Consider the following 14,005-nt stretch of genomic DNA (forward strand, 5'->3'; position numbering starts at 1 on the left):
AGAAAATCATACTTGAAAAACAAAATTGCAAACTATTCACACAAGGCCATTTGATGTTAATATTAATAGTGTTTGTTGTGTTTGTTGTCTTTACAGCAGAAAAAGGTTAGTGAGTTACAGAAGGCAATCGGAAAGCTAAAAGAAGAGATGGCAGAAAAGGATGCAGATAACACTGTTTTTTTCAAGTCAAGCAAAATTCTTGAAAAAAAATCAGTGATGCTGACAACAGAGGTAAGAGAACATTTTTTATGGTGTTTTTCTCTGATTTAGTTTTTATTCTGTCTATTACAAGATATAGAGTGCTTCAGAATACAGTCAAAGGGCTATGTACACTTTAATTTATATAATCAAAAAAAGTCATAAAGAAAATCTTTTGAAAATAAATACATCAACAGCAAAATTTGAACCGTTCAAAAACTTTTTTTTTTCAACATATTCTTAAGGAATAGAAAGAAGATAAGCATGTTGAAGACAGCAGAACTGGCAGAAGACACAGGTGTCCAAAGCACCTTTGACCATTGTTCCATAGTCCAATTTCTGTGTCCATGTGCATATTTTAGTCTTGTAGTCGTGTACCCCTTTCTTAACAGGTATTCTTACTGCAACACATCCTTTAAGTCCTGATTTCAAGAGTGACCTTCGTACTGTTGATTTGATGGACAACAACACCTGTGCCTTCTGCCAGTTCTGTTGTCAATTTAATGCTTGTCTTCTTTCTATTCCTTAAGGATATTATCTTCAAGTATTGCTAATCCTTGTTAGACACTCTTCCAGTCCTTGGTTTGTCAATTACAGATGATATTTCTCTGTACTTGTTGATTATGCTTCGGATACCACACCTTGAAAATCGAGTAATGCAAGCTATTTCACTCAGTGTTTTTCCTTCTTTATGCAAGTCAAGGTTGTTGTAATAGTAGAAAACACTAGTGGAGGTTCTGAGTAAGTTGTTGATGCTCATAATGCATCAGAGTAGAAAAATGAAACATGTCTAAGACTTTTGCAAGGCAGTGTGTGTGTGATATATATATATATATATATATATATATATATATATATATATATATATATATATATATATATATATATATATAGCAGGGAGGGGGTTAAAAATCCTCCCTGCTAAAAACATGTGAGAATGCACATTTGGGTGAATGGGCTAATGGTTTTATAGTTTAATGATTTAGTTAATCCCCTGCACCTGGTGGTATTTGTAAATTAGAGCCAGGTGCAGGGTATTTAAAGAAGGCAGCCAGTCAGTTTGGGGCTGCTGAGTGAAGAGCCCGACTGTGTGTGTGATCAGTCGTTTCAAAGAAAAAAGGGTATTGTGTGAAAACCTTTTGTGTGTTTTGTTTGTGACAGGTAAACGGCTTAGCCATCCTGTGGGTTAGTCAGGGACCTGGTGGTGTATAGTAAGAGCTCCAAAACGGAGTTAGGTTTTGTTTGTGTTTTTGTTTATTTGATTTGTGCTCATTAAAAGTGCGCGTAAGCGCTTTAAAAATCCATTTCTGTGTCCTGGGTCTGTCTGAAAGGGGCAACGAACTGTGAGAGTGCGAGGATCTTTCAATATATCTATCTATCTATATATATATACCCCCTTTCAAAATTTTCACCTTGTATTGCCTTATAGCCTGGAAATAAAATGCATTAAAATAGTGTTTTTTTTTTCATTTATCTACACATCCTACCCCACAGCTTACAAGTGAAAAAAATATTCGAGAAATCTGTAGGAAATTAAGTGAAAATAAAAACTGTAATAGCTTGGTGTCCACCCCCCTTGTAATAGCAATCCTAAATTAGCTCAGGTGTAACTAATCACCTACAAAATCACACACCAAGTGGCCTCCACTTGTGTTAAATTATAGTGATTCACATGATTTCAGGATACATTCAGCAGTTCCTGTAGGTTCCCTCTGCTGGGTAGTACATTTCAAAGCAAAGACCCAACCATGAGCACCAAGGCGCTTTCAAAAGAACTCCAGGGCAAAGTTCTTGAAAGGCAGAGATCGGGGGATGGGTATACAAAAATGGCCTTAAATATCCCTTGGGGCACGGTCACGACGATTATTAAGAAGTGGAAGGTATATGTCACCACCAAGACCCTGCCTAGATCAGGCCGTCCCTCCAAACTGGATGACCGAGCTAGAAGGAGACTGATCAGAGAGGCTACCAAGAGGCCAATGGCAACTTTGCAAGAGCTACAGGCTTTTATGTCCAAGACTGGTGAAAGTGTGCATGTCAGGAAAATAAATGATCAAACATCAAGGGTATGTGCGAAACTTCGATATTCCAATGAGATTTGTACATTTGCATACGAAAGTAGTTTGAAAATAACAGTCTTAGCTAAATTACTGCAGCAGGGATGAAATTTACAGGAGTAGTGAAAATGACTTTAATACAGCACGAGTAGGTCTACAGCCAAAAAACCTACAAAAAGTCAATATATGAAAAAAAACAAGAAAAACCTTTTGTCATTAAAAACCAAGCAAGCTGTTGGTAGATATACAATGTGGCGGGTTATTGCACTACGCTCTACCACAGGGAATTATTCACAAAACAGAAATTGTTCATCGTTCATAAAGTATTTATCTACATTTAAAGGTGAAGGGATGATAATTTGAACAATGTTTTAGGCACATTAAAACGCCTAATGCTAATGGAAACTGATGGTAGAAGGACTAATATCACCTTAAATGATGATGATGCAACACATTTTCATTAATTTAACAACAAATACTATATATTAGACTAAGGTTGACCTCAAAATCATTAGTACATCCATATAACAAAAAAAAATGCAAGTTTGTAATTGGGTTTTATTTTTAGTTTGTTGCAAGTATTAACTTAATGGGGTCTATTAAATTGATCTAAGCAATGGCAGATCTAAAGAGTGTTGTTGTTTTAAATCATAAAAAACGAAGTGGACTTGGTAAAGAAAACAACACCTGTAAGGGTCAAATGCACCAAAGTGGATTAACCACTAACCCAGATTAAATCAACGAATGTATTTTAATCACCTTCGCAAAACGTATATGTAATACTTGTTTAAAATGAATCCAAGCTGAAACTTTTCTTAAACATTAAATCCATGTTTAAATGTGAAAGGTGGATTAAATGTAAACCTTCCTTGGAGGTGGTTTAAACTTGGACATAATGGAAGCATACCTCAGCTAGATTGAGTTACAGTAAAGCGTTCCACAAAGAAAAATTAAGAGACCGGCTGAATCCATTTGAATTTTAAAGCGATGAGGAATATTGTACATTTGAGTAAAGGCTAAAGTGTTGTGTCGTGTTTATATATCATGTTGTACAATTAAAAATGTAAATTAAAAAAAAATAAATAGTATGCGTCATGTTTAAAGTATATACATGTCCGATTTTATCCCCATTCATGTGGCCTAAGTATTATGAGACAGGCTTTTCGCTGGTCTCGCACAACAGATAATAATATCGGACAGCTTTAGTCCATCCGTACACAAACATATATATAATAATACGAAAATAATAATAAACAAAGGGGCAGGACACATCCCCCCCTTGTGTCAGCACGCATGGCCTTAAAAGCCACCTCCCCACTTAAAAAACCAGTAGTCCAGGTCAAAGTCTTGGGCCAGGAAGGAAGGCTTCAATGGACCCATGGTTGGCAAGGCAGTCAGCACTTCTGCTGGCAGTGGCAAAGCTGACCTTGCACAGGCCGACTCCTCTGACCAAAGCAATCTTGCAGCCGCCTGGCTGCCTGTGGGGGTGGTCCCCTGATCTTCCCCTCACTTCTTTATAGCTGGCAGTTCCCCCTTGTGGGGCTGCGGCCACAGTATTTTCTGTGGCAAATCAGGCTGACATCGACCCCAGGCGAAGCGGAGCTGGGGGTGACCCCAGACGAAGCATTTCAGGCGACACTGAGCCGGTGACCCCAGGTGACGGCGAGCAGGAGAACCTCAGGAGGCAATGGCAGCAGCAGCTGACCCTCGGGAGGCGAACTCGGGAGGGGAGCCCCTGGAAATGGAAGCGTCAGCGGGAACTCCACTTCTGCTTTGTACCCTGTAACTGGTGGCTCCACAGACGATGCGGAGCAGCAGGCAAGCCCAGGCGATGCGAGGCAGGCATCCTTGGGGGAAGCAAGACAGTCCCTTCCATGGAGGTGGAGGTGGGAGCGGCAGATAATCCTTGCATGGCGGTGACGTGAAGGCATCCCCAGGCAGTGACGTGAAGGCATCCCCGGGCGGTGAAAATCTCAGCTGCAGCTCCTCTCCCTCGGGTGGTGGAGGTAGCTCCAGCTCCTCTGGTGGTGGAGGTGAGAGCGGCAAGCTGGTGGAGGTGGGAGCGGCAAGCAGTCCTCCCACAGCGGTAGAGGCGGAACCAGCAGGTATTCACCCTCTGCTGGTGGAGGTGGTATAGGAAGTGGAGGCAGAGGCAGCTCCTGTTGCTCTGCTCCTTGAGGTGGAGGCCGAACCAGCAGGCATTCTCCCTCTGCTGGCTGAGGTGGGAACAGCAGGCACCCTTCCTCCACTGCTGGAGACATGGGTTCTGGACCTGTGGGCCTCTCCTTCTTGGGCTGTGGCCGCAATGGCTCCCCCACTCCTGGGCGCTGTTTGCACGTGCTCCTCCCTTCTGGGCTCTGGATGCACGGGCTCCCCCTTCTGGCCACTGGATGCACGTGATCCCCCCTTTTGGGCGCTGTATGCACCTGCTCTCCCCTTCTGGGTGCTGGATGAATGGGCTCCCCAGTTCTGGGCGCTAGTTTCCCCTCTTCGTATTGCGTGGGACATATGGCCAATATGTGTCCATATGTCCCACAGCCAAGGTACAACTCTGCCGCGAGGTTCTTTAAAACGGTCTCCCGGCCGTCATCCCCGACCTCCTGCTGTTGCTGTGGTTGCTGTTGCAGCTTTCCTCTCCCCCTTCTCTTCCTGGTCCTTCTACCCACCTTCCTCTCTTGGGCTGGTTCCTCCTCCTCTTCCTGGAAGGGGCAAACAACCACCAGTGCACATATACCCCACAAGGAAGGCACCAGTCTTGGTCCTCCAGACCACTGAGGAGGACCTCCAATTCCCTGCAGCCACCTCTCCAGCTCCAGCCTTCTTTTTTTTTTTCCCCAAAGAACAAAAAAAATCCCAAAACATTCCTTTCTACAAAAATACCGCAATATTCCCTGTCTGACGCTTGGAGGCGCTGTTATCCCACAGTGAGACAACATATGAAAGGGTAGTTTTGCAGGGGTGACAGTGGAGCGAAACTGAAACGCTATGAAGCTCAGTATTTTATTAAATAATAAAAAATAAATATAAACAACTAAACAAATAACAAACAAGTGTTGTGCCGGTGTATAAACCAGCAAGCTTAGCAATTGTTATATTTTCAGTTATTTACCTCCTGTCTCCACTCAAATTCTCTACTCCAAACCCTCATCCTGAGCGCAGACAGCTGCAGGCTTTTATACAGGTGACCATCTTCCGATTAGCAACAATTAATCAATTAATTAGCTCAGGAGATGGTCACTTTCTGCATGAGGATTTTATTTTTACCTCATTCATGTCACTAAGACAAAAAAAAAATAGTAGTAAAATTTGGACAAATAAATACAGCTACCTGTCTGCGAAACAAAGACAGGGACATGAGGTATAGGAAAATCTCATGAAAGAATTAGCTCTAGAAGACAAGCATTCTTACCGTAGATGGTTATGTTTTTTAATGGAGCAAGTCCTTGGGTGCTGCCATCTTCGAACGATGATAAAAAGTGTATCACAGCTAGAAAACTTTCTGGCAATATAGCACCCTTTTCTACTCTCTTGGTAAGATTGCACTATTTGCGTACTAGCAATTATGCTAGCAATAATCGCCTAGTGTAAAACATCTCTCTTAAATATATTTTTGTAAAATGGTAGGTTTGTTCCTATTTGTAATGTTTAAATGTTAGTGATATTTAGATCCTCCACTGTTAAGGTTAATTCAGTAGATCCCAGTGCCTTCACTGGTTAATCTTATGTCGAAAGGATTTGCAAGCTTTGTTGAAATATTCCAGTAAAAGATGGACTGATGTCCACAAAAGTCTTTTTCAAACAACTTTATCAAAATTAAGAAAGTAATGTATTCCATCAGTAAAGAAAAGTAATTGCCTGTAGTCTTATTACTACTGGCAAATATGTATTCTATTAACCATATCGTTTTGAGTAGATGTTCAGGTTGGAAATTAGAACGTACTTCTATCACCATTATATGAATAAAATGTAATTCACAATACCTTCCTCAACATAGTTTGCATATTAAAAGGGAATTCATGTCTCTTGTTCCATGTTTAATTTTGTTAAAACTATAATTGATTAATGTTCCTTTGTAAAGTAGAGATGAATAATGTATTACTTGTATAGCCTGTGGCTTAAAAAGTGTTTAATTTTAGTGACTGTAACAGTGTATTAGGAAATTCAAGTTGTCATTCTTGGTGGTACATTAAATTTAACCGTGGCACAGATGCATAGGCTGCAGTCAGTTGAAGTTCATCAGCTGTATCATGTTTTGCGTGCTAAACCCTTTTTGAACGGTGTAATGATAATGAAATATTAAGGGGATTTTGTTTAAAAGGCCTTTGATTGTTAGCATCTGTGTTGGCACATTTGATGAATGTGTGTTAATTTTTTCTTCACACATCCCCCGTCGAGCTCATTGATTTTCAGTGAAAATGTGCCAGAGAGAAAATTGAGCAAATTGAATAAACAGTACTTATTCTTAATACCAAGCATAATTAAATATGCAAATAACTAAAATAATTAACCTTAGGAGAGTGTTGAGGCCCCTTTTGAAAGCTTTTGTATTTGAGTTTAGTTGACATTTTGCCAATGACCATGAAGTGACAACTGTTTCATTGAACTTTCTGTTGTAATACATATTGGTTCATTGTGGTTCTGTTGTGGGATCTAACTGTTTCTAATGTCAAAGGAAAATGCTGACAGGAATATTTAAGTTTCTATAATATTACTAACATTGAATTGTCTTTTAGAATCAGTTTTAAGAAGCCAGATGGGGGTATATTCTGTATTTATCATTTTAAAATGTATGTGACTTTCTTAGCAAACATTCTCAGAACCAAAGCCACTGTGACCACACCAAGGCAATGTTTGATTTCCGAATAACAATATTTAACTCATGTTGATAGAACAAGCAGCACTTCCGTTTTATAAAGATATATAGCTTTGTAAACCATTGTATTAAATGAATATGTGGATAGGAACTGGAGTGTGGGGAAACATGATCATTTTATTGGAAGATACAGATTATTGGTCATGATCATCAAATAAAACTTACCATGCACAGAATTCTTGTAAAAGAGAGCCCACAAACTGTCTGAGTCTTAATAATAGCTACATATATGTAGGGCATTTAGACAGGGTGGAAAAGGACACCTGAGAAAAATAAATAAATAAAAAATAGTACATATGTACTTTTTTTTTAAATAATGATAATGGGTTTTTGCCTAACAAAACCATTATGTGCAAAATGTCCTTCAACCAGTACTTTCTCCCAGCATATTGTGTGTAACATATTGATAAATGATCTTGGAGATTTGTTTCTGATTGCCCTAACAGGTGAGAGAAAGGCAGATCTGACAATACAGTGTAAGCAGCTGGAATAGAAATACAATGTTAAAAAAAAAAAAAAAAAAAAAGATTTCAGTATCTAAAACAATAATAACAACTAAACTGACCCACATATAATGTAACCTAAGGTGGATAACCTTTTAACTTTTAATGACTTTATTCCCATCAATTAAATAACTTGTAGGACACCCAATGATTCACCTAAATCATTGTCCTTTTTAATTTTTTTTCTCAGTTTCCTGAGTAGCTTTAGTTTATATTCTGCATCACAGTGCATTTGAATGAAATCCACTTGGCAGTGAGAGTTCATCTTGCTGTAAATCAAGGACTTCACCGCCAGTGCGTTGGCTATGGGAGTAGAATGCATTGCCAGTTGGGATTTGGGTGATAAGTAGCTCTGCCCCCAGTTAGACTTGAGATCACTGTAAATCAGCATGTTGTGCTGGGCTCTACAGTGAATGACCTTGACCCAGATTTAGTTTCATTATGCTTAGGAAAAGCAAACTCCTAAATAAGGGGGAGGGATTGTGTACAGATCCACAATTCTGCATTGGCACCTTACCTTGCCCCAGACAGTTCTTTGTGATAGTATGATAAAATGTATGTTGACAGAGCATCACCGCACATTATTACATTTTTTTTCCCCCCCAGAACGGCTGGTTCAAAGACACTTCATTGTCAATGTATCATTATAACTTATTAGATTCATTATTTTGACTAATGATGGCCTCTAGCTAGCAGACAGTACTGATCTGCAACACACAGATCAACCCTGCTATGGTGCAGTACACTCGGGTCCAGTAGCTGCTGTGAAGCTATGTGTGCCATTTCCAATATAAGATATGCTGCTGAAGGTCAGAAAAGCATTCATCCTCCATGGAAGTGGGTGGGGGTGGGGGGTGGCAACACATTTGTGAAAAAATATCCATACACCGTTTTGTTAATGCATGAAAATCACAATTATTGCATGCAGTAGGTTTAATTATTTGAATGTATTTACATAGTTATTTTTCAAGATGATCCTTGAGAACTGGAAACATATTTCTGTTTAAACATGGTAAGCCCCAGGACATTAGTAAATCTATTCGGTAAGAGGGTGTAATTTGTAAGACAGTTCTATGCAAAGAATAACCATTACCTAGTGTATTTAGAATCCTAAAATGTTATGTGCAAAAAGCTGCAGGGATATGCTTATTATTTTTTATTACAGTATACATGTTTTTCTGTTATTCTCAGAGAAAATGTGCTGTTCTTAAGTGAGCAAGAAATCTTCATCCTAGTATTTTTGCCATGTATTGTTCATGTGCTTGACAATGCCTTAGTAAAAATATTTCGTATTATGCACACACACACATTTGCACTGAAGATCTGCATCATTTTAAACAGATAGAAGAAAAATGCTGTAGGTTTTTATTATATATGCTAACTGATAGGTTTTATTGTACACACTTATATTTGTTACTTTAAAAAAGGATACTGTATTTGAAACATTAGCTAAAAAAAATAATTGGATAATTTTTACAGTTAATGGATCAAGCACTTGTCAAACATATGGTGTGTATACAATTTACAAAATACAATTTTATTTATAGAACCAACATTTTGTTCAGTGAATAAAATGATAATGTTTTGCTGAAACGTTTGAATGGTTTTGGAGGTTGGTATGATCAACCAATACACCAACTGGGTTACCCATAGCAGTATCTTTTTAAGAGCACTTTGCTGCACCATGTAATCACACTGTATTGAATCAACCACTTTCAGTGGTTATCCTGGGATTACTCCTTAAATAAATGTTTGATGCAATCCGTGGGATATTCATTGTTGGTGGAAAATGCTTTAAAATCCAACTATGCCTTATCTAGACAGGGAAAAGCTGGATTACTTATTATCAATTAATCAAATAAGTATGCACCACTGCCACCTTTCAAAAAATAATTATTTGTGATTTCTCCCATTTACTAATATACAATCAAATGAATTTATGAACCTGAAATGTCCAGCCAACAACTATGCCTACAAGAAAGATACACACATTAAGCAGTCACAAGTGCTGGTGCAGGTGTTTTAATAATGTATTATTTTTAGAAAATTGGAAAACAATAACTAGTTTATAATTTGAAGTTGCCTTGCTGAATAATTGGGTCACAATTAGGGCCTAAGATGGGAATACCAAATGTGTGTTTTTTTTTTCTCTATCTAGAAAACAGCTTCATGAGTCTATAGCTTGCAGTACATTTGCGAAATGTGAAGCTGCTTGAAATGTAAAACAACAGCCAAAAAGTAGACCAACAAATATTCCCTGAGTATGGATAGGAAAAAAATTTTATGTGGTAAATTAGACATACACAATAATAGCTTGACTGGATAAAGAGTTGAAGGGACCTGCAGATGCTGATATCCAACCACGTATTGAGAGGCCGAGACTACATTACATTAGTGGAACACGAGCGAAGGCGAACACTCAGAAAGAAAGTTGTAGAGAGCTGTACATTTGGTTGAAAAGTAGAGGATTATGCCAAGTTACTGGACTCTGGTGATGCCCTGACTGGCTGGACTATACCTGGCCTTGAATAGCGCATGACCAGTAGGGGTCCCTGTGGCATAGTCAATAATAAAAACAAAATGGTGTTCTAAAAAAAAAAAAAACACAAGTTAAAATAATCCTGATTATTGTGACTTAAATGGAGCTTTGTCTTTGTTCCTTGCCACTGCCCTTTTTTCATGCCTGTGGTGACACACATTTAGCAATATCCATAGCCTAGGATTCTTAATGTGGAGCTAGACTTTTATTAGCATTACATGAAGTCATCATTTTTTTTTTAGAAATCCCAGTAATGGAATTTAAAATTATCCGGCTGTGTGGGATCTGCCTTTGCTTTCTGTTGTGGGATTTTGTTTTATTTTTATTAAATTTAAATTTGCTTTAAGGTGACAGGTTGTAAAGAATAACTCTTTAGTCATCCATCATGTGATCTAGTATTTGTTTCCTACCTGTTTTCTGCACAACCTCCCACAGTGGGTCTAAGGTGGTGTGCTATAGAACTAGCTGTACAATAATGAAAAAAACATCAGCTACCGGTATGTTTCCTTGAGGCTGATTTCACTGACTCTTCAGGCACGTGCTGTACTACACATCACTGATGTTTAGTCGGCAAGTTCACAACTCAAGGTGCTTTTGAAAGGTTTGCTAACGTCCCCATGTGCGCCACACTAACAAGCTAACGATCCTCGTCCTCATCTTCACGATCAAGTTCTCTTTGTTGTCTTATCCAATTCCATTATAATCATCAAGACCATTTCAAATTATATTACAGTCTATCTTCACCAAGACATAAGCAAACAATCCAAACCTGAATCTTAATATTAATTTATACTTATCTACTTCCTCATTTCAATTGTAAAGAATACATGTAACATCTCATCTTAGCTTCCATGTACAAGGCAGTAACAGATATGCAGTGCATGCTTTTTCAAGAAAAATCATTTATACTACTAGAGGGTGAAATTCAACATTATTTTGTTTAGTGCTCTCTAGAAATTGCAACAAAAAAGATGCATTTTGAATGAGCAAATTGGTTTCATACATATATTGTGATGGTTATGGCATATTGCTCAAGAGCAGTAAAATTATTCTTTAACAAAATATGATTAAATAGCTTATTGCATTAGGTTGATATTACAAACGGGGAAATCAATAATGCTTACAACAACAAAAAAAAAAAGTAATGAAAAAAGTGTAATACATAAAAAAAAAAAAACATTGTTGCATTACACAGTCATGATTCATAATTATAACCCTTATGACACAGATTTTTTTCATATGCGATTATCAGTATTAAATTATTGATTTAAAAAATAAAAATGCCTTTACGAAACATTGTTCAGTACCTTTTAAAACACCAGAATTTAAACTTGATTGGTAACAAATCAAATGGACAACCTAACAATATATACATGTGTGAATAGACAAACATATAATATTTAATTTGTATAGTATTACAATATAGATCATTTAAATATCCTGTGGCTTTATAATTATTATTTTGTTGCAAATCTACTGCCCAGATTGTAATGATGGTTGCAAGATATAAGGTCCATTTTGAGTTAATGAATATTTTCATTAAAAATGCTCTACATTTAAATGTTTTAAGAGCCTTGTCATAACATTCACTAAGCTTACACATGACAGCCAGCATCTGTTACTGTATTTTCATCTTAAATATTTGATGATTTCCTCTCTAAATCCAACAGATTCATAGCCCAAAGGGTTTCATTTTCTTACAGCGTATGTAATTCAAGAGACATTTATAAGGGCACAGGGCTGCATAAGAATATGACTTAAGATTACTAACGCATCGCTGCAAAAAGTCTGAGGATATACAATGTACAGCATACAAATTACTATATAGGGGTGCTCTAGCCCAGAAATATATAGCCTTACTCTTTACTTTAGGGATATAGAGTAGTAATATCCTATACTCAAAGCAATAATTCTAAAAGACCCTGCAAAACACGTGGCATTTGGTACATTACAGTTCATCTATATGTAGATACTGTAGATAGGTAGTATAATGCTTTTACATGGTCTTCTTACCAATTATTATTATTTTTTTTAATGCGTATAATATTTAATGAGAAAGAAATGGTAATTTAATACAGAGAACCAACAATCTATTACGTGAGTAACATATTATTATGTGATAAGACTGAGGTTTGTCCATTGATAGGTCATTCTCACTTGACCTTGTGTGCATAGAAAAGGTAGCTCACCATGGTAACCCTGGTCCTCAGGCTTTCCAGACAGTAAATCATTTCAGCCCTCTTCATGTAATACTTTTATTGGCTGTGCAATTGAAATGTCATGCTTCACGAACAGAGAAGCTAGTAATTTCTTACGCGTGATTAAACAACCTCTGTAAAGTGAGAACATGGCTGAAACTGTAAAGACTGTTGGAATAAAAACAATATATTTTTTAAAGAAATGTCTTGGTTTATGACACTACTTCCTTAAATGTCTAGATTTTGTTAAAGATATATGTGAAATATCTTTTTTAAGCCAATACATTTTATTTTTTTAATTATCTCTTGTAGACTTTAAAAATACACGAGAAAAAAAAAATACAGCAAATAGGTTTATGAATATTAATAAGGTAACCAATTACCTTTGGGAAATTCTTTCTTTGGTAAAGATTGTAATCTCAAAAGGGTTGAAGAGCTGTTCCATCTTTGTGTAATTTGTTGAAAATGTGGTGGAAAAACACAGGTTCTTATGTAAATAGAACAATTTTATTAACACTATCCTAATTTTCCAGAATGTCTGTCATATGATTATGGAATCTTTGACTTCAGGTACAGTGGGATATTTTCATGATGCTCATAGTTGGGTAATGTTGTTTTTTTAACATGAATATGTGTGTATGGATGTTTTGGACTCATCAACATGTTTTTTTATTTTTTTGTTTGTTTGTTTTTGTTTTGTTTTAAGGTGTGTAACAAAAACATCTTATTGTTTCCAGGAGTTCTGGTAGGGGCCACTGTGTAGACAGAGTACCCCCAGCTAGGAATACAACAGACAATTGTGAGGGTCAGGAGTAGTGATTGTTTACCCATACAGTAGATGTAGGTCATGGGGACTGTTATTGATAAAGATGTTTCAGTAAAGGAAATGGAAATACAGCACACTTGTTATTCTGAAGATGGAAAGAATGTGTGTTGTCTCCTTTTAGACCCTTGTTCCTGTTGAAAACTGAACTAAGCATACTCCACAGAACAGGTTCCCAACTAAAAACTCATTACTTTCACACTATTCTGCTTTCTGTTGAATCGTTGGAGCTGATACGTTCATTGCCTACAGTGCAACAATAATATGTCCAATGTCTGTGGAACTAAAAGGTTTCAAATTAAACTATTGTAAGTTTATTTGGGAGCACACAAATAAACTATACCACTATAAAATATTTGTGTGTGATTTGATATGGTATATATATATATATGTATAATGTATATCATTTTAATAGCTTTTAAATGTAAAAGTGGTAAAGAAAACTAACAAAAATTATATCACTTTAGTTTTGGGTTGGATAAAGTGAAAATAATAGGCAGAGAATGTAATTTAGTAATTCCTGAGTACATAATTTTTTATGTCTAGGTTTGTGTGTGGTTCTGTTTTTTTATGTGGTGTAATCAAATAGTATATTATATCACAGAGGAATGGTATATTGTATTTAGCTTTGATGCTTGATATTTGATACTTGTCTGCTCTTTAACTGAAAAAAGCTTATTGCAATGGTTACTGTGAAGAACATTGAATGTTATACGAGTCTGCAGAAACCTAAATATTCCACTCAGTCATTTTATATTCTAGACTAATCAAATATTTTGCCAGTTTTTAAGAGTTGATGATTAATCTATTCCTG

General features: G+C 36.9%; 1 protein-coding gene across 1 annotated transcript in view; it reads left to right on the forward strand.

The window, feature by feature from the left end:
- Window positions 1-14,005, forward strand: part of LOC121309401 (golgin subfamily B member 1-like) — a 184,552-nt gene that overhangs the window by 36,585 nt on the left and 133,962 nt on the right. The window contains exon 8 of the mRNA XM_041242308.1: window positions 97-231. Within this exon, the coding sequence (XP_041098242.1) occupies window positions 97-231 (135 nt within the window). The remainder of the gene's footprint in view (window positions 1-96; window positions 232-14,005) is intronic.

Source organism: Polyodon spathula, chromosome 3 (assembly GCF_017654505.1).
Source record: "Polyodon spathula isolate WHYD16114869_AA chromosome 3, ASM1765450v1, whole genome shotgun sequence".
Lineage (NCBI taxonomy): Eukaryota > Metazoa > Chordata > Actinopteri > Acipenseriformes > Polyodontidae > Polyodon > Polyodon spathula.